This window comes from Callorhinus ursinus, unplaced genomic scaffold, assembly GCF_003265705.2.
Source record: "Callorhinus ursinus isolate GAN/ISIS: 27379988/994484 unplaced genomic scaffold, GSC_fseal_2.0 scaffold3, whole genome shotgun sequence".
NCBI lineage: Eukaryota > Metazoa > Chordata > Mammalia > Carnivora > Otariidae > Callorhinus > Callorhinus ursinus.
The window spans coordinates 62532404-62555266 of record NW_027397065.1 but is presented as its reverse complement, the minus strand read 5'-3'; the positions used below and the strand labels follow the sequence as shown (position 1 = coordinate 62555266).

Here is a 22863-nt window from a genome sequence, read left to right as displayed (position 1 = left end):
AATAAAGCATTTCAAAACTATTTCATTTAAAACCCCAGAAAAGAATATAGTAATTTACAGAATTATATACATCAATAGAGAAATAATAAACATATTTATAAAGCCAAGTATCAGAAATCTACTGAAAAAAGAATTCACCTATCTTTGATAAAAATTTGCAATTTTATAAAAATTGTGAAGAAAAACATTTCCAGCTTATATTTTAGTTTAGATGTGATTTTTAGAGGCATATGGGTGTCTCTGTCGGTTGAGCAACTGGCTCTTGATCTCAGCTCAGGTCTTGATCTCAGGGTTGTGAATTCAAGCCCCGTGTTGGGCTTCACACTGAGCGTGGAGCCTACTTAAAAAAAGTGATTTTAATCAGGGCCTACATTTTATATATTACGACTATGTTAAAAGTCTTATATACTAGCCACAATAATTCTATTTTATGAAATATAATTTAATATCTAAATGCACTTCAAAAATTAATGCTCAGATATCACTTAATTGACATTTTTCTGTAAAACTTATTAAATTACTCAATTTCTTAAGAGTCTTTGGTTTATGTAGCCAAATAATTAATTTTTACTTATGTTTAGGTAGTTCACCATACTAATCAATACATATAGTTTGCTACTCAAAAAGCATTTCTTCTATCTGAATACAATTAAATCTAAAACAATTTTATTAAGAAATAAACAATTCAATTTGTGGCCACACCAGAGAGGCTGGATCAGACCACCCCTCTAGCCAAAAACAACTGTAAAGGGTAAGCAAAATACTTTTTTTTTAATTTTTATTTTTTTAAAATTTTATTTATTTGACAGAGAGACCCAACGAGAGAGGGAACACAAGCAGGGGGAGTGGGAGAAGGAGAAGCAGGCTTCCCACTGAGCAGGGAGCCTGACTCAGGGCTCAATCCCAGGACCCTGGGATCATGACCTGAGCTGAAGGCAGACGCTTAACGACTGAGCCACCCAGGCGCCCCACAAAATACTTTTTAAAAACTGTTAAAAGGGCAATGGATAATAATCCCTGGGAAGAGATGCACAAGCTCCACATCCAACCAGGCTTTGTCCCTAGGGGCACGTGTCAACAGTTTTAGGGGAACAGAGTCCCAGCAGAAGCAAAAGTCTTTCTAGACTGGAGAGACAGGTTGAACTTTAGTGCAGCCAATGTGGCTGTGACTTGAGGGAAAAAAATTCCAGAGAAAAGGAAACATGGGAAAGTGAATGCAAATCTTCATGCAATCTCTTCTCCAAGGCACTTGCCAATCTCTATGTTGTGCAAAACAAAGTAAAAATCCAAGGAACCAAACAAAAAGCTAATGCCAAGAAGCTAAGGAAGTAAGCAGAAATTTGAGCAGGTACATACCACTCTAGATAGATATTATAGCTCAAGGCTGGTCAAGGTGAAGAGGTTCTGCTAAACACCTACAACTGTCATTTGAGATCCCAGAGCCACTCCGTAGATCAAAGGGAAAGCTAAAACTAAACTTTTTAACAAAATCAATGTGATAAGCCAACATTCTAGAATAAATAAACCTTAACTCTCTTAAGAGGAAAACAGCATGATCCAGAGCCAAAGATTTTGAATACGCAATATTCACATCCAATCATGTAATAATATGAGGTATGCTTTAAAATAAACAAAGGGTCAAGTACCTAAAAACCAAGAAAAGAAAAAGACAATAGAAATAGAGCACAAGTGATTCACATGTTGGTGTTGTCATAAGAAGGCTATAAATCACTGTGATAAATATGATCAAGTAAATAGAAGGAAACATGGAGAAATAAAGCAGCGACCTAGAATCTTTAAATAAGAGTAAAACAAATCATAGAAATACAGTAACTGAAATTAAAAATTGAAGAGAATGATTTAATAGCAGGATGGAGGAAAAATACAGGTGAGTAGAAAGTAAACACATTAAAGCACAAAGATTAACAACAAAAACTGAAAATACAGTAAGAACATCAGAGACATGTGGAACAGTGAACAGATTCTACACTATACAGCTGGAGTATGAGAGGGTATGAGAGAAGAATGAATGAATACAACAGAAGAAAAACTTTAAAGTAGCCAGAAAAGAAAAAGATACATCACTTCAAAGAAGCAATAAGAAGAGACTACTTACTGTTTACCAGGTTAAAAAAAAAAAAGTCCAGAAGACAATAACCTATTTAAAGCATTAAAAAATAGGAAATAGTCTTAAAAACAGCCTTCAAATATGAAGGCAAAATAGAAGCATTTACAGACAAAAAAAAAAAAAAAAAGATGATAGAATTCATCTCGAGTAGACCAGCACTAAAAGAAACAGTAAAGGAAATTAAACAGAAAGTGATGCAAGATGAATAAAAATGTACAAATGCAAGAAGGAAGGATATTGGAATGGGTAAATAATGTAAATATCAACAGTTCCAGTTTAGGGGTACCTGGGTAGCTCAGCAGGTTAAGTGTCTGACTCTTGGTTTCGGCTCAGGTCACGATCTCATGGGTTTTAAGATGGAGCCCTGCACTGGGCTCCACACTCAGCAGGGTGCCTGCTTAAGATTCTCTCCCTCTGCCCCTCCCCCCATGCTCTCTCTCTCTCAAATAAATAAATCTTTAAAAATATATAACAATAGTTCCATTTTAAAACAATAACAAAACTATCTTGTAGGGCTACAAATACATGTAGAAATAAAAACTATAGCAGTAATACAAAAAACAGAGGGGAAATGATGTAAACTATAAGAGTTTTCCTCGATTGTTCTGGTTGTAATAAAAAAAACCTTAATATCAAGGATATGAGTTGTAATCTCTAGGGCAACTACTAAAAGAAGAAAAGACTTTATAACCAAGATATTAATAGAAGAGGAAAATAAATTCTTGACTATTCCAAAAGAAACAGGAGATACATAAGAACAAAGAACAGATATGACAAATCTCAAAATACAAACTCAAATATATGAGAAAATTAACCACAAGATGAACAGACTCATAAACATACAAATCATTACACTGCATAAAGCCCACAGACCATGCATATAAAAATCCACTAGACAGTCTAAATATTCCAATTAGAGGACAAAGACAGTCAAACTAGATTTAAAAACAAACAAAAAACCTATATGATGTTTTTAGGCCAGAAACTTAAATGTAAGGATAAAAACAACAGAAAGTAAAAGGATGGTAAAAGATCTATCCTGCAAGCCCTAAATCAAAGTGAGTATAGCCATATTAAGATAATATGCATACTCAAGAGAAGTATTACTAGGAATAAAAAGGGACATTTCATAACTATAAAAAGATTAGCCCAACGTGAAGGTTTAACAATTCTAAATATGAACATAGTAACAAAGCTTCAAAATATATAATGACTAAGAAAAGGAGAAAACCTGAATAGTACTATATCCGCTGAAGAAATGGAATCCATAATCTTAAAACTTCCTTAAAAAGGGATGGCTGGGTGGCTCAGTAGGTTAAGCATCTGCCTTCGGCCCAGGTCATGATCCCAGGATCCTGGGATGGAGTTCCGCATCAGGCTCCTTGCTCAGTGGGGAGCCTGTCCCTCTGCCTGCTGTTCCCCCTGCTTGTGCTCTCTCTCTCTCTGACAAATAAACAAATAAAATCTTAAAAAACAAAAAAACTTACTAAAAAAGAAAACCCTATGCTCAGATTCACTGGTGAATTCTACTAATCATGTAGGAAAAAAAGCAATACCCATCTTACATAAATTCTTCCAGAAAATATAAAAATAGGGCAATATTTCCCTAGTTGTTTTACAAAGCAAAAAAAAAAAAAAAAATCCTGATACCACAACTAAACAAGGACATTAAAAGAATGGAAAAATATAGGCCAATACAACTTAGCTACAAAAATCTTCAACAAAATATTAACAAACCAAATTCAGTTAATATTTAAAAAGGACAAAACACACAGTTAACATGTAATGTTTACTTTAGGAATGCAAACAAGGAACATAAATCCACAAAAAGCCTACAGCAAGTATCATAAATAACGGCAAAGTACTGAACACTTTTAACCCGAGTTCAAGAGCAAAACAAAGTTGTCCACTATCACTATTTCTAGTCAGTGTAATATTCTAACCAGTGCAATATGGCAAGAAAAAGAAAGATACAAGGATTGGAAAGGAAGAAATAAAACAGTCATCATTTGCAATTAATGCTATGTACACAGAACTCTAAAATAATTTTTATACAATTAGAATTGAAAAGTGAATCTAGCAAGATCACCAGATAAGAGTTTAGTATCCAAACCCAAAATCAAAAATAAAAACCCACAATTCTTTTTCTATATACTAACAGCAAAATATATGAAAAAGAAAAAATTTAACTTACATTAATACTCTCATAAAAAATAGAATGAACATAGCAAGTATGTGCAAGACCTCTGCACAGAAAACTACAAAATACTGTGGAAATTAAAGTTCCAAATAAATAAAGGCTTAGAATAGTCAATGTTATTAAGATATCAATTCACCCCAAATTAATCTAGAACTTCAATGCAATTACTACTAAAATCCCAGAATGTTTTAAGGAAATGGACAAGTTGATTCTAAAATTCATATGAAAATGCAGAACATAAAATAGCCAACAGTCTTAAGGAAGAAAAATTGGAAGACTTATACCAACAGATATTAACATTTACTATCAAGCTGCAGTCATTAAAACAGTGAGAAACGGGCAAGAATAGACAAATAAACTAAAAATAATAGGGAACACAAAAACAGATCCATACTTATCAGTTATCTGGTTTACAACAGAAGTGTCAGTAATCTAGACACAGAGGATAATCTTTTCAATAAATCCTGCTAAAATGCACTGTATATCCATAAAAATAAAAATTATCATGACCTAACACCTAATTAAACATATATAGAGGAATAAAACCTTTTAGAAGAAAACACAGAAAGAATAGTATCTTCCAAAGAGTCCAAGAGCATTAACTACTAAATTGGATTTTATTAATTAGGAAAAGAGAAAAAGCAAAACAGACTGACTTGGAGAAGATATTGTCAAGACATATACCTGAAAGGAATCATAGCTGGAACATTAAGAACTCCTATATGAGACAGATAATCCAATTTACAAATGAGCAAAAGACAAGGAGGATATTCAAGTAACCAACAAACAAATGAAAGGTGCTTAACATCACTACTCATTAGGGAAATGCAAATTAAAACCACAATGAAACTCACAATGAACACTACAGCAGAAAGTCTACAATTAAAAACTAAAAGCAAGTGTTGATGAGAATGTAGAGAGACTGGAACTCTCAAACATTGTTGGTAGGAATATTAATCGGTACAATCACTATGGAAAACTGGTAGTATGTAGTAAAGCTAAATAGACATAAACCTATGACCCAGCAGTTCCACTCCTACATATATACCTAAGAAAAATGAGTACATATGTCTACCTACAAGAATATTCAGGGCAGCTTTATCCAAAATAGCCAAAAACTGAAAACAAACCAGAAAATCACCAACAGAATGGAATAAATTATAGTCTATTCATAACATGAAATACTACACAGCCTTAAAAGAAAAAACCAACACGGATACACCTCTGACAAATAACACTGAGGAAAGAAAAGAATAGCCATGTATTTTTCCAATATACGATGCTCAAGAACAGGAAAAACTGGTTTATAATGAGAAAAGGCAGAATAATGTTTACTACTGGTTGGAGACACAGGGGAACTTGACTGGGATGTGGAAAATACTCTTATTCAGGATAATGGGGCACTTGGTTGTATATATCTCTAAAAATTATCAGGCTTTACACTAAAAATATGTACACTTCACAATAGGTATGTTAAAACTTAAAACATTATTTTAAAAACAGAGACAGCTCTAGGAAAATCACCTTGCTATTAAATAGTCCACTTTCAATTTTAGCACCTTCTGCAGAATACTGGAGTCTTGGATGAGATATCGAAGGGCTCGCAGCCCTGCTGCCCGCACTTCTTTTGCTTCATTCAATAAAGCTAACCGCAAACTGCATAAAAACAAAAAAAGTTTTGCTACATGAGTTTCAAATACACATAAAATTATGGTACCAAATTCTCCAGTTGCAATAAGCAAAACTACTAGTGATTTTATATATAAAAATCATTCACTATAACAGCCATGGAACTTCACTAATATTGTTATTTTTTAATCTGTGCTGCCTTAGCACATTCTTACTAATCAAGAAAATGTTATTTTATTCTACCTTCTGTACTTTATTTTATATAAACAATGGGAAATTAAATATGCCTTTGTCAAGGTGTATCACATATGCCTCTACAATCTATTCTCCTCTGCCTACCTGCTTCCACTCCTCAATGAATCACTGGTTTAAATCAATATTTTGTGACAGTAGGCACACACTATATAAATTTTAATTCCCAAGCACACCCAAAAGATGGGTATGAAATTATAACATGTCTCTGTTGGTGGACTTGAGAAAATAAAGTTTGCCATAAGCACACTTTGTCTTAAAGTGAGGCCTAGAGATAATCATACAGGTTCTTCTTCTTTTCTTAGGAAAATTTAAGAACTTTTGTTCTGTGAATTTCATGTTTAATTTAGAAGTTTAAATTATAGAAATCCAAGTATTTCCCATCATTAGCTTTGATTCTTTATATTTGATAATTACAAAGCATCAGTAAGAACAACAGGATAACCAAAAATATTGGACATCTTGAATTTTTCTAATGTTCAAACAACTGTTTCTACAAAATCAAATATAATGTGCTATACTATCCTTTTAAGTTTAAAATTACTAGAACTGAAATTACTAAAACCCAGAGGGGTGAGGGAGGGAACTAAACTATACTTACCAAATTATGATATCCTCATAGTTAAAACCCAATTTTTCTTCACTATGGCCAATATCACAAAGAAGCTGTCAGAAAAACAAAAGTATATGAAAACGTGTTATGTATTTTTGTCTATTTATATTTACATTACTTTTTTAGACTGAAAACTAAGGTATTTTTCTTTAATAAAATTCCAGAAAATATATCTACTGTTCAAATATGCATATTTATTTCTATCACCTTATTTTTTTTTTCATTTGACCTGCCAGTTTTAGATTTCTTTAACCCTTTTTGCTTTCATTTGAATCAACCAATTACTTTCTATTATTCCATTTTCCCCCCTCAGTAAGTTTACTATTTTAAAACTACTTTTTAATGGTTACCATTGAAATTACAACATACGTTATTAATTAATCAGTCTAAAGAGACTATTACCATGTCCTCAACAATGCTAGACTCTTGACACTTAAACCTCATTTACTTGCCTCACCTTTCACTTTACTGTTTTTTCTCTTTCAAGTCCCATAAAACGTAATACTGTTATTTTTATTTTCAGTTAATATTTAGTCAGTATCAATTTATATTTACCCACAAATTCACCTTTTCCATTATTCTTCACATCAGTGGTACCTTAATGGGATATTCTTCCTTCTGTCTAAAGAATCCTCAGTTTGTTGCTGATTTGTTTTATTGGTGTTTTCATTTATTTAATTTTTAGCCAAGGTTGCTGGTAACAGATTCTTCTGACTTTTGTTTGCCTGGAAATTTTTTTTTTCACTTCTGTTTTTGAAGGATATCTTGCTGGATTTATAGATTTTTAGGTTAGCTGCTAAAGCTTCAACATGGTTTCCATTGTCTCTATTGAAAAATCTGATATCAGTCTTACTATTGACTCCTTTGAAGGTCAGATCCTTTTTCTCAGACTCCTTTCAAGATTTTTTTTTCTTTATCTTTGGTTTTCAGCAATCTTACCATTCAGGTGTGGTTTTTTTTTTTTTTTTTTAAAGATTTTATTTATTTATTCATTTGAGAGAGCGAGAATGAGAGAGAGGAGAGAGAGCACATGAGGGGGGGAGGGTCAGAGGGAGAAGCAGACTCCCCGCCGAGCAGGGAGCCCGACGCGGGACTCGATCCAGGGACTCCAGGATCATGACCTGAGCCGAAGGCAGCCGCTTAACCAACTGAGCCACCCAGGCACCCCCAGGTGTGGTTTTATCTATCCTGCTTAGGAAAAACAGAAATTCCCGAATCTCTGGGTTGATATACTAGTTTTAGAAAATTCTGTACATTCTCTCTTCAAAATTACTTCTGCCCAATTTCCTCTCTTCTTTCTGGTAATTCAAATATCAGATCCTTTTGTGTATACTGCAAGTCTCTACAACCTCTTTTGTATTTTCTCCATTCTCTTTTACCTCTGGCTGGATATTTTCTATTCGTCTTCCAGTACAGCTATCTTCTACCTAGTGACTTTTTTGTTTTAGACATTGTTTTTTCCCGTCTTGAATTTTTATTTCACTTTACACATATCCAATAATAAAAAATCTTCTTTTTTCACCTATTCTCTCCAAAGTTCCTCTATTTTCTTGACATACAAATCATACTTTAAATATTTAAAGTGCTTATTATCTAAATGAATGTGAATGATGTAGACCATCTCTGGATCTGTTTCTACTATGTTTTTCTTTTTGTTCTAGTCATGTAGTCCTGCCTTTTGGTGGATCCTGTAATCTCTCTATATAAAAACTTGCAGAGATTCCTGATACTATCTTTCTCCACAGAGGATTTATCCTTCTCTTTGTTAGGTCACTGGACAATACTAAGTACAGATAAATTGCTGCTCTGATAAGACTCAGTCTACCTCCAGTTTTTCCTTTTCCTCCTTGTTCCCCATGTTTCAACTGAAAGCTTGTTTGTTGTTGAGGGGATTAGTCCCAGAGGATGACAGATCTAATTTTTGTCTTAAAAAACACTACAAGCTCCACCTTTATTTTCAAATATTTTTTGTTTAGATTTTTAAGTTAACCATCTCAGATATAGTCTCAGGAATTCAACAAACGTGGGGAGCCAAGAATCTTCTTATACTAGATTTCCCCTAGGTCTCCACCAAAAGGTCTGTGCTGTTTTTTCTGTCTTTCAGTAACAGTACTCCTGGGCCTAAAGTCTGAGTCCCTAGTTTTCTGCCCACACTCTACACTAGCCAGTATCCCTTGGCAAAAGTTGTTGGAGAAGTTAAGTTCACCTTCACAAGATTCTTCCTTCTCCGAAGCTTTGGCTCTGACATTTCTTGTCCACTGAGCAGTTTCCTGCTACCTTCAAACAGGCTTTCCTTGTTTTCATTAAGAACACTGATCTAATGCTAGCTACTTCTCTCCCACCCGGAGGGAAAAGTTTTTACCCAAAAGTTATATAAGTTTCTCAAGTTATTTAATGGGCTTAACTGATATGGATGAAAGAGAAGACTGATCATTTAATTAACACTGAAGAATCAGAAGGGATTCTCAGTGCTATTATTCCTCAGTATGAAGTTATGAAAATGTTAACCAGACAGAATAAACCAACCAAAGTGGCTATTACATCTGTCTGTGAAAAGAATGGACCCAAGAATATATTTCAAAGAGTACAATACTGCAGGAAAAAAAGATAATCCTATCCTACTGGTAGGCTCCTTATAAAATGCCCTATCCAGTTTCTTCTTTAGAAGCAAAAGAAAAAAGAAATGTTCCAAATAGAATAGGTAAGGGGATTGGAATAGAGTAGCTCTCAGATACTGCAATAATTCACAGCAGAAAAGGAGACTATACAAATGATCACTTTGTGTGGTAAGAAAATGCTGTGTAAATAAGCAAAACAAGCTAAAAAGCTTTTGTTCACAGGACTTTATTCAAAATTGTTATACTGGTATTCCTCTAAAATCCTCAAAATTCTGAAATATGATAAACAAAGAAGCTTTAGACTAAACTTTCAAATGGTATGAAAATTTTTTGTTATTTCTTTTGCATTTTGTTGCATAATATAAGTACTTAAAAATGGAGGATGAGGATTTTTTAGACATACATATAGATTTAAAATAAAATGTAAGATTTCCTAAATTTGAGACAAAAGAGGAAAGTTTATATATCTCTAAAAACCAACTCCATATCTAAAATTAAAAGTTTAATAACATAGTAGTCAAAAATATTCGCAAAATTATAAGCAAAGGTTATGGTCCTATATTAGTTTGCTGGGGCTGCTGTAAAACGTACCACAGACCAGGTAGCTCAAACACAAATTTATTTTCTCATGATTCTGGAAGCTAGAAGATCAATGTAGCTTGACAGAGGTTCTTTGTTCTGAGGTCTCCTGGGTTCTCTCAAGTCTTTATATGGTTGTTCCTCTGTGTATATCTGTGTACTAATCTCCTTTTCTTATCAGGAAACCAGTCACATTGGATTAGGGATCACCCAAATGACCCAATTTTACCTTAACTGCCTCTTTAAAAGGGCCATATCTCCAAAATACACACACATTCCGAGGTACCGCAGGTGAAGACTCCAACAAATGAATTGGGGGGACACAATTCAGCCCTTAACATTACACACTCACATAGCAAAGTAGGGCCTACAACAAGTAGGCACTTATAATGTGAAAGGCCTAAACAAATTAGGGAAAGGTTACTGAGGCCAAGAAAATGTACTAAGAATTGAATGAAGAAACAAAACTGATAAATAAACATATTTCCTGTTTCCTAAAATCTGAACCAAATACACTGAAAAATACCATTTGAAATAAAGCTTACCAAAGTGGAAAGAAATTGCTTTTTAACATGATTATACCAAATAAGACAACATATTGTCAGTGGGATTATAAACTGAAAAAACATAGTGTGTTGGTAAGAGAAGGAAAAAATTCTACAAGATATATATATATATATTTTTTTTTAAGATACATTTTTAAAAAATCTATACATCAAAATTTTAACACCAAAAATGAAAGTGCAATCACAGGTGATTTATTTTCCTCTCTGTGCTCTTCTGTATTTTGGAAATGTTTATAATGAGTATGTATTACATAACCTGGGGATGGTTATCCATATTTAAAATTCATGAATAGGAACAGAAGTAACATTTATTCACTATTAGTCTTGTTAATCCTAGAAAACAGTATTTTTGTAAATGAAGACAAATGAGTCTTAGAGATAGTAGATAATACGACTTCCCAATGCCAAAAGCTAGTAAGTGTTAAAGCCAGAAATCAGACCAAGTCTGAGTCGAGTCCACTGTGAAAAATATTATAATTCTGTATTAAAATTATTTACAAAGGGGCAAAGGGAGAGGGGAAATTGGATATAAAAAATAAATAACTGAACATTACTATCTTTATTTCATTTCTCCAACCTCAAAAGTGGTATGATTCAACTGCACTCTGGTTATATATGAGTAAGTGAAATTATTTTTTCCGAAACAGTTAACTAGAAACACACATAACAAAAACTGCCCATTTCAAAAGATGAAAACATACATAAAAACAATTGACACTATTAAACATAATTTAGTATTTGAGATTTCCAGGTATTTAAGATTACTAGCACTGTCAACAGTACAACCAAAAGAAAAAAGCTGCTTATCATGTATCATGATCACTTATACCTTGGACACACGCCAACTCAAATTTAATAGAAAAATGAAGCTTAGAATTTGTTTATATCAACATATAAAATATCGTGTTTTGGCATGCCTGGGTGGCTCAGTCATTTAAGTGACCAACTCTTAATTTCCGCTCAAGCAGTGATCTCTGGGTGGTGGGACGGAGCCCCTCATCGGGCTCCACACTCAGCGTCGAGTCTGCTTGAGATTCTCTCTCTCCTTCTCCCTCTGCCCCTCCCCTGACTCACACTTGCCTGCATGCTCACTTTCTCTAAGTAAATAAAATCTTTAAAAATATATATTTTGTTTTTAAAATGGGAAAAATGTTACTTCTTGAAACAATGATTTACATATCAACTCAATTTCTAAAAAAGGCAGTATTTCCATTTTTTGCTACAGTAGCAATGGATGTTAATAAAACGAAATGCTTTGAAATCCCAGAAATAAAGTATATGAAGTCTTGTTCTGCCAAGGGTTGGTTTCTCTCCTAAATGTGTACTTGGTTCTCATTTTTTTGTCCTATATTTTTCACATATGCCAGGTCCTTGTAGAAAACTGTAGATTCAGGGAAACAGTTTCCACATTACCCACCTTCCTAGACACAAAATATATGACTGTCCACCATTTAACATTTGTTAGAGTTAGCAGTTTTGATGAAAAGCTAAAAAAAAAAAAAAAATCTCAAAGTTATTATGATCTCCAAAAATCACATTTTGAAAAGTATTTTGAAAGGAATATCATTTTCCTCTTTTGTCTCAAAGCTTAGGAAACTTATATTTTATTTTAAATCTATATGTATGTATAAAAAATCTTCATCCTCCATTTTGCAAAAAGAAAAAACAATGCAAGATAAATGTTTCAACTGCAAGAAACATTTCTGAAAAAAATGCCCACTCAGAAACTGGAAGATCACAACCAATTTTTGACAAAACATAGCATATTTGTCCCAATCAGTGTCTATTTTCCAGGGATAGTAACAGATGTTAGGACTACACTTTCAGTGGTGGTTAATTAATGCTTTTAAGTTATTAAAATGTAACACTGCCTGCCCTATCACATAGGTATGTTATATAATAACATCATGGATTATGTTTGGAAATCATTAAAGACCTTTCAAAATGTAAGAATTAGCAACCTAACAGTCACTTAATATGCAAAATTATTAGATATCACATTTTTCATTGGGTTTCCGTTGCTCCCATCCCATGTGTTTTTATGACTATCAGTCACAATACGTAGCTGAATGTGACCAAAATGACAGTTCATGTAGAGGATGGTAAGAGAGAGCTACCCTCTCCTTTTATGATTAAAAGCTAAAAGGATGATGTATCTTAGCCAAATGGAAAGTATTTCAGAATAAAGCTAACTTAAAAAATAAAGCTAAGAAATGGAGAGACAGAATACAATTAACTTTTTTCAACCCTTGGGTTGTTTTACCTGAAATTTGGACCCCACATTTGGTTTCCCTCATTGTGAGAGCAAATTAACTTCTTTTTACTTCAGTTGAATTAAGTTTGCTGTATTTGTTTCTTATAAGACTTCCTTATAAAAACTAAAATATTTAAAAGGGGCAATCAACATTATATTCTTACAAAGGTAAAATAGAAGTCTAAACTACCTCTAGGTAATAAAATGTCTGAGATGCTTATTAAAATTATTAATTTTTAAAAAATATGATGATCAATTAGAACAGGACAATTAGGGGCGCCTGGGTGGCTCAGTCGTTAAGCGTCTGCCTTTGGCTCAGGTCATGATCCCAGGGTCCTGGGATCAAGCCCTGCATCGGGCTCCCAGCTTCTGCAGGAAGCCTGCTTCTCCCTCTCCCACTCCCCCTGGTTGTGTTCCCTCTCTCGCTGTGTCTCTGTCAAATAAATAAATAAAATCTTAAAAAATAAATAAATAAATAAATAAAACAGGACAATTAAATGATATTCCCATTTTATTCATACTGCTCTGAAGGTTAAATGAATAGTTCTCACAAATAACCAATAGATAGAATAACCCAAACTTAAAAAAAAAATCTTATCACAGATAAGAATTCCACAACATGGTCTTTTCAGAGCGCATTTCAGAAGCAGGTTTTAAAATAAAAAGTACAAATGCTTTTGGCTAAGAAATCACTCTAGGGGCACCTGGGTGGCTCAGTCACTAAGCGTCTGCCTTCGGCTCAGGTCATGATCCTAGGGTCCTGGGATCGAGCCCCTCATCCGGCTCCCTGCTCAGCTGGGAGCCTGCTTCTCCCTCTCCCACTCCCCCTGCTTGTGTTCCTTCTCTAGCTGCCTCTCTCTCTCTGTCAAATAAATAAAATACTTAAAAAAAAAAAATCACACTTCTAAATTCTATTCTGCACAAGAAAGTACACAAGAGTGTTACTATACATTAATTAAAATAGCAAAAAGAAGTAGGAAAAACATTTTTTAATGGTGGAATGACTAAATTATAGTATATGTACATATGCATATGTACAACTATGCGTATATTTGTAAACATACACAAATATCAGTGTGGATACATCTACACACATATATCTATGTACACACATACATGCAGCTATAAAAAAGTAGATCTATATTTATAGAAAAGGAAAGGATTCTATGATATATTGGAAAGCAGAAAAGTGCAAACTATAAGTCAATATATGTCATGATCTCATTTAAAAAAAACCTTTGTGCATATGTAATAAATGGTAAATAAACTCAGTACTCTTTCCGTTTAGCTCATTTAATTCTCACAACTCAATTAAATAAACACACAATCATACCAAAGGAAGATAAATACTTTCTAGTGGTTACCTCTAGAGAATGGTACTTTGGTCACAGTGGGGAGGAGGATGGGAAGAGTTATGTGAGAGAAGACCTTCACATTTTACCATAAATTGTGCGGTACCGTTTTAATTTTTTATATTTAGCTTATACTAGTTTTGAAGTTTTTTCAATACAGAACAAAATGAAGATTCCTTTGGAGCTTTCAATATGAATATAGGAGATTAACTGTAGGAAAAGAGAACTTTTAGAATGTAAAGAGCTGAAATACTGTCATCTTTAAAAAACAGTTGTTTAGAATATAAGCATGTTGTCAGTTTTAAAAATAGGATACTAAGATTACATTCATCAGCAGTCTGCTATACACATTACTTTATCTAGTGAAATGATGTCAGAAGGCAAGCATGGGTGTGTGACATTCACATGGTTATAGGATCACATCACTAGCACCCTCTCTTCATACTTTAAAAGGAAGTTTTAATTCTGCAGATGAGGTCTACTCTATACAACATTTTAGCTCCACTGATCTACTAAATTAAGTTAATCCTAACAACAGCCTTATATTAAATAACAAAACAAAGAGTAGTACAACAAAAACTCGTATTTAAAATACAAAATCTTCTCAACGTAATATAAAGCCTTTAATTAAACACTTGTTATATGCCAGGCTTTGGAGTAAAAAGGAATATAAGAGTAGAAAAAGAAATACTACAGATTTCTTGTGTTTAAGAAACTCAGTTTAATATAGTAACCCATGGCAAATAATAACAACAAAAGGATAAAATTTAGTAGACACACATAATCTGTTATGGGAACACAGAGAAGGGTGACCAACTAATTCCTAATTAGTCTAAGTGGTATCAATTATTTTACTTATTTTCTTATTCTATAGAGATACATATATTCCATAAATATTTCTTATTCTACAGAAATATTCATAGAAATTTCTGAGAATTTCTAATTTTACTCTGTAAGGACATGAACTTAACAGATTTTATAGAAATACCAGCTATGTAAATGTTTATGAACCTAGCTCTCCAACAAAATGGAATTCAAAGATACATTATATTATGATTAAATTTGGTGAGCATTTATTTTGCACTAGGTATCTGAAGAAATTTTATAATAAAATCTACCGACATTTATTTACAGGAGTGGTTCTTAGCCAGGGGCAATTCTGCCCCCAGGAAGCAATGTCTGGAGACATTTTTGCTTATCACAACTGGTGGAGGTGTGCTACTGGCATCTAGGGGTTCTAGCAGGGATGCTGTTAAATACACCACAAATGGAGAAGACAGCCTCCTAAGACAAATAATTAGCTGGTCCATTATGTCAGAATTACTGAGGCTGAAAAACCCTGTTACAGTAATAGCTTACTAATCTGCAATTCGAACTATTTAGCAGACTCACGTCCTTAAGAGTCAGCCAAAAAACCAGAAAAGTGGCAAAAAATACTTAAGCAAACAAAAACAAACCCCAGGTTGAAAGGCGCTATGTTATATGTTATGAAGTACATATTATATGCCAGGCACTATAATGAGACCTTGCCTCTAAAGGCATCAAAATTTCCTGAGTAAAGAAATCTGCCCAAGACTGCCTTGCTAGTTAGAGCTGAACTGTAAGTCTCCATCTACGTGGTCTAAAGCTCATGCTTTTCCCACTGTTATAACAAGGCATCCAAACTGATTTTATCAAGTCCAGTGTTCACGGACTTTTTACTAATGAGAGAGCCCCTCAGACCCTGACTCAAGGTTTAGTTCCTCATATTGTAGACAAATGCCAGTAAGTCTGGTTTTCTGGTCTTTAAATCCAAAAATAATTTATAGTAGCAAATAAAAGGGCTGCTATAAGCTGGTACAAGGGCCAGAGGGAAATGTGAAAATTATAATGAGAGGATATAGCAAAACAAAAACAAACAAGAATACGAAAAGCCCCGAAGCCTAGGGCTTTTATTAAGGAAATAAATCATTCTGTACTCTACAGGGCTACAATGGGGGAAGAAAAGGAGAGAGGGAACAGAGAAGGAAGGAGAAATGAGGGAAGGAGAGAAAGGGAAGGGGTTAGAGATATGTGAAGAGAGAGGAGAGGAAGGGGGAAAGAAACAGAGAAGGAGAGAGTGAAGGGAAGAAGCTGGAGAAGAGACTGGGAGAACACAAATCAAGGAAAGACCAAATGAAGAAAACAACTTAGTGAAATACCGTGGGAAAAATTCAAAGAAAGAAAGAGAAACAAGAAAATGACCCTAACCCAAGGGAACCTGGGATGGAGACAGAAATAAATGGAGAAGACAGAAGGGAAAATGAAGTGTCCAAAAGATTCCTAGAAATAAATGTTTAAACTACTCCTATTCCAAAAAGTCTCTCTCTATATATGTATATACTGTCCATTATGGTTGGCATCTACTAGCCACGGGCTGCTATGAGCACTATAAATGTGGCTACTCGGAATTGAGATGTGCTATAAGCATAATATACACACTTGACTTCAAGGATTTAGTATAAAAATGTTAAATATTTCATTAATATTTTATATAAATTACATCAAGTGATAATAACTTACAATATACTGGTATAAAGAAAATGTATTATTAAAAATAATTTCACATGCCTCCTTTTCCTTCTTTAATGTGGTACTAGAAAATTTAAAATTATATTTGTGGTTCACATTATATTTCTACCGGAAGGTGCTGCTCTAGATTTTTAATATTGCTTTAGGATCCATACTAATGCCAGGGTGATATTAAAAAAAAAAAAAAAAATCACTGCCACCCTTACATCCATCCCCAACTTTCAGAATCCCAGCTGGCAAAAGATATGGAACTACATATCTAGATGTCAACCTGATTATGACAGGAACCATGAGTTCAAACAGGACATAAACCTATATTAAATTGTTTTTAATGACTAAATCTAGGCAAGTGGTAAGACTTACTAGACTTGAGTGAAGAATGGTAAGATAAAACTGGGAAATTTAATAGAAGGAAGTGAAATGAGGATATACAATTTAAAATTTTGAAAGAATTTTGGGTCTCAAAGACTTGACCTTATCTGACAAGCACACTGAAGCATGCATTTGAAGACATTCATTACATTAATTAAAAAATGGAAACATACTGAAAATAAGTCAGTCAGAGAAAGACATGTATCATATGACCTCACTGATATGAGGAATTCTTAATCTCAGGAAACAAACTGAGGTTGCTGGAGTGGTAGGGGGTGGGAGGGATGGGGCGGCTGGGTGATAGACACTGGGGAGGGTATGTGCTATGGTGAGCGCTGTGAATTGTGTAAGACTGTTGAATCACAGACCTGTACCTCTGAAACAAATAATACATTATATCTTAAACAAAAAAAAAAAGAAGATAGTAGGAAGGGAAAAATGAAGGGAGGGAAATCGGAGGGGGAGACGAACCATGAGAGACTATGGACTCTGAGAAACAAACTGAGGGTTCTGGGGGGGGGGGGGGTGGGGGGATGGATTAGCCTGGTGATGGGTATTGAATGGAGCACTGGGTGTTATACGCCAACAATGAATCATGGAACACTACATCCAAAACTAATGATGTAATGTATGGTGTTTAACATAATAAAATAAAAAGAAAGAATTGTAAAAAAAAAAAAAAATGGAAACATACCTAGGGATATTTTTGAAAACTCTTTCTCAAGCACCTATTCAATGTTTTTCAAAGTCGTTTTAAAAATATCACTTTCTTGTCCCTCATATAAAATAATTTTCTCATCTGTTATATGAAAATACATGCAGACTATTCCAAAACTTCACTAAAGAAAAATAAACACATATGTACTTGCTTCAACTATGAAAAAAAAACCCGAATCTATTTTATATTTATTGTACATCACCATATTGAAAAAACAATTTTGTTACATAGTGACTATATTCTCATCTCCTTTTATCTCTGTGAAGTAAAATAAACTCCAAGCCATAGTCTAATTAGTAGACAGCAAAAAATTAAACATTTTGGAAGGATTAAAGAGTGCCACTCAAACTTTAATGTACATACAAATTCACCTGAGAATCTTAATTAAAATGTAGATTCTGATTCAGTAGGTCTGGGGTAGGGCCAAACAGTACATTTCAAACAAGCTCCAATGTGACAGCAATGCTGTTGGTCTATGGGTCACAGTTTTTTTTTGTTTTTTTTTTTTTTTAAAGATTTTATTTATTTTTTAGAGAGAGAGAGCGTGGGCGAGAGAGAGAGTGAGCAAGGGTACAAGCAGGGGGAGCTGCAGGCAGAGGGAGAAGCAGGCTCCCTGCTGAGAAAGGAGCCTGATGCGGGACTCGATCCCAGGGCACTGGGATCATGACCTGAGCTGAAGGCAGACGCTTAACCGACTGAGCCACCCAGGCGTCCCTATGGGTCACAGTTTTAAGGAGTTAAAATATATATTAATCCCAAATTTAAAATGTAGCAGAACAGTGTATATTGAAGAAACTAAAATAGAAAAAAATTTTTCCCAAAGGAGCCATTCTGTTTCCTCTTTATGGCATCACCTCAAATAACAGGCATTTTAGTGTTTCCAAGAGTTGGCTGTCCAGCATTACCAGGTTCAAAAACATTACCAATGTATCTATCGAAGTCAAGAATTCTTGGCTTCTAATAAAGTTCAAGTCAATATTTATTTGGGACGAGGGCACCTGCATTTATCCTGGGCTCTAATCAAGACCCAAAAAATAGAATTAGAATATCAGGGAAAAGAGAGAGGAAGTTTTAATATTCCTCTTGGAATAATGGTTATGCCTATGAAATGCAACACATAATGTACTTATGTACGAACGTTTATCATTATCACATAAAAATGAGTATTAAAAAGGCAAAAGAAATATATCATGTCAAAAACAGTGAAGACCCGATGATGGACTTCTTAGTGACCTTTTTCTCTTTATTATTTTCTGAACCTACCAAATTTTCTACAAGCACATAATACTTCCATTATTCAAATACACTGAAATTAATAACACATGACAAAATCCATGAGAAGTAGCAGAGGAAAGCACTAATATTAGGTGACTACTCAAGAATTTCTTGTTAATGATAGTTAAAAAGCATCTGAGATAAGTATAATAAGGAACAAAGAATTTTAGATGAGTTGCTTACCTTAGTAAAGTTATTCAGATGGCCTAGTTTTCTCATATTTGATACTCCTTGCAATTTGGCCACATTTTGGAGAATCTCCCTTAAGTTGTCAGAAGGTTCTAGAAGAAAAGACAAGACAAATTAACATAATTTTAGAAGAGTATTTTCCTAACCAAACACATAAAGCATGCAGTATTAAAACTCCACAACTTTGGCTCTTGGCTTAAAATCTTTTTCTCTATCTCAAATCCATCTACTTAGGTGACTTCAAAGTCTATGTGGATGACTCATTAAATGACCTTCATACCTCTACTCCACTCATACTTATGGTCCAACTCTGTGTATCATCACCTGGAATTATTTAACTACTAAATCTGAAATTTCAATATCCCAACTATTACTTCTTGCCACAATATACAACAGGCACCAAAAAAAAACTGTCCAATACACTCCAATCAACCAAAAAACAGGACAAAATATGTGAAACTATAGTTCTCAAAAAACACAGGACCTCAGGAAATAAAGAACTGATCCCTGAGAGGTGAGAAACACACAAGTGTGCCCTACAACTGCCCCTAACTATCTTAAGATAGCTAACTATCTTAAAGTTTTCAGGCCTTGGTGCTGACAGGTGAAATCCAGGTAAATAGTCCGAGTTTTAAAGACAGAACTGAGTCCAAGAAAACCAAGAAGAATTAGAAAAGAGAATATTACACAGACAGAACTCTGAAGATCTGCAAAGGGACCCCTCAGGTAGTTGGTAAAACAATGACTGGTGCATGTGTGTGAAGAAATTAACTACTCAAAAGAATTAAAAGGAAAGTACCCTCAGTTCACACAGGACAGGGAGCAATGCCTGTTCCTAGCAGCCAGATTAAAAATCTGTACAGTTCACGTGGACTGGTTAGAGTATTCAGAAAAATCTTGGCTAAGTAGTGGGGAACAATCAGATACAGACTAAACACTTCTTTTATCCCACCTAATAAATCTTCAAAGCAAGACTTGAAAGAATTGAAGTATTTCCAAGTAACTAAACTGTGTCTCAGACCAAAGGTCAAGATTTAAAGAGGTGAAAAAATATGAAGCACCTAACAAGGAAAAAATTACAATGTTTAGGAGCCAGTCAAAATTCATCAGACATGCAAAGAAGCAGGAAAATATGACCTATAAAAAGCAGAAAAATTAATCAACAGAAAATGACCCAGAACTAACAAAGATGTTAGAATTAGCAGATAAGAACATTAAAAGTTTTTATAACTATAGCTTATATGTGCAAAAACTTCGGGCGAGGCATGAAAGGTATAAAAATCACTCAAATTGAATTTCTGGAGATGAAAACTAGGTCTAAATGAAAATATACCAGATGGGAATAAATGCATAACAACTTTTATAGAAGGTAAGAACTATGAACTTGAAGACAAAGCAATTGAGATTATCCAAAATGTAATATAATACAAAGAGAAAAAAGAAATAAATGAAAAGAACATCAGTGAACTGAAGGACTTCAAGTAGCCTAACACAATGACAAAATGTTTAACTGGAGTCCTCAAAGGAAAGAAATGGGGGCTAGAAAAATTACTTGAAGAAGTAATGGATGAAAACTTCCCAAATTTGATGAAAACAAGCCAATAAACCCAGGAAGTTCAACCAACCCCAAGCACAAAAACATGAAGAAAACTAGACCAAAGCGCATCATAATCACATTACTCAAAACCACTGGCAGAGAAAACCTTAAAAGGAACCATATTAAAAAAGACAAGTTATATGGAGAGGAGCAAAGAAAAGGCTGACAGTAGACTTCTCACGGGAAACAAGGCAAATGAGAAGACCATGGAGCAATATCTTCAAAATACTGAAAGAAAAAAAAAGCTTTAAAAACGTGAAAAACAATCTTAGCTCACTTGCTTTACAAAAACGGGCAACATCCAGACATGGCCCTGTCCACCAACCCCCCTGGAATAGAGTGTCAATTTCCTCAGGTTGCTACAAGCAATTTTTCTATTCAAATATTCAGCATCCCATTTGCTTAAACAAAACAAAAGCACAAGGTAAAGAAGAAGAGTATCACATTGCTGATATTTTAATCTAAGAGCCATTATGACTTCGAGATTTTTATCTGTTAACACGAAACCAAAGAACTATTTGTTTTGAATTACTGTTTTCCTCAGCAAATGAAACTGCATTGTCCTATTTTACATTTAGCTTGCATCTGCCTATTTTCCTCCATTCTGTTAGACTGGGTGTTAGCCATGACAACCACAAATTGGTTAGTGCCAAACCACTAAGCACACTACATATCCCAGCTATTTCCAAGCACTTTAAAATTGCTACATACTGAGATCATTCATTTGATTTCAGAGCATCCCCTACAAATTTTGGATATTTTTTTTAATTCCAATGTAACTCAATCTAATTTTAAATGATTTAGTATATGTCTTTATAATTAGTGACCTGAGGTTATCTTAAAAGTGGAACAAAAAAAAAAAGATACCAGGGGGTAAGAATGAAGGGAGGGAAATCGGAGGGGGAGACGACCCATGAGACAATGGACTCTGAAAAACAAACTGAGGGTTCCAGAGGGGAGGCAGGTAGGGGGATGGGTTAGCCTGGTGATGGGTATTAAAGAGGGCACGTTCTGCACGGAGCACTGGGTGTTATACGCAAACAATGAATCACGGAACACTACATCAAAAACTAATGCTGTAATGTATGGTGATTAACATAATAATTTAAAAAAATTTTAAACAGTGGAATGAAAGAAGCTCATCACTTGGTAGAATCCGATTTCACTAAAAAGAACTGCAAGGAACCATGAAGAAGTCAATGTTAGTATTTAGTAACATTTTTCACTATTACAAATGGTATCTGGAGAGATTAAAGAAAAAAATTATAAGTAAGCCAATGGTGTCAAAATGATTTAACTATATTTCAGAACTTTATACAAATTTTATAACAACCTTCAAGGTAATTTAGAACCTACAGCAGTTTACAAAATCAGAGTTAAGATCATTAAAGTCGGTGTGAAATTCACCTACTGGAAACATATAACCTAACCAGTTCACATCAACTTATAATTAGGTTTTCAAGCACCAAAGCTTCACTGAAGTGATCCCAAGTTACTATTATGTAATGATCTGATAGGACCAACAGTTAAGATCATTAGTCTGGAAAGATTTATTCTTCACAAAGGTTTGTGGATTTCTAATTACTGCCTATTTTCTAGGTCCAAACTGTAGACATTTTTGAAAAACCACAATCTTGCTACAAAAAATCTCATATCTGAGTTCATTCACTCAACAAATAACGTTTAAACATCTATTATAGTTAAGCACTATTTTAGGTAGTGGAAATACATCAGTGAGCAAGAGACATCCTTCTTTAACAGACCTTACATACAAGTGGAAGAAAACTGACAACAGCAACAAAAAAATTTCCCTGCATACAATCTGAAAATTGACAGGTGGTGAGAAGTCAACATTGGATCAAATGTTTGCCTAATGAATAATGATATAAAATGAACTTAACACTAATAATACAGGTATTACAGTTGTCAATCTAAATCAAAATGAACTAGCCTTTCTCCTTCCTTCCCCTT

At 34.1% G+C, this 22863-nt stretch overlaps 1 protein-coding gene across 5 annotated transcripts in view; it reads right to left on the bottom strand.

Annotated features, from left to right (window-relative positions):
- The window catches only part of RICTOR (RPTOR independent companion of MTOR complex 2), a 122200-nt gene that overhangs the window by 60169 nt on the left and 39168 nt on the right, over positions 1 to 22863 (bottom strand). For all 5 annotated transcript variants that reach the window (XM_025867367.2, XM_073890965.1, XM_025867368.2 and 2 more), the window contains 3 exons: positions 19290 to 19387; positions 6811 to 6875; positions 5853 to 5984 (listed from right to left, as the gene is read on the bottom strand). In XM_025867367.2, coding sequence (XP_025723152.1) covers positions 5853 to 5984; positions 6811 to 6875; positions 19290 to 19387 — 295 coding nt within the window. The remainder of the gene's footprint in view (positions 1 to 5852; positions 5985 to 6810; positions 6876 to 19289; positions 19388 to 22863) is intronic.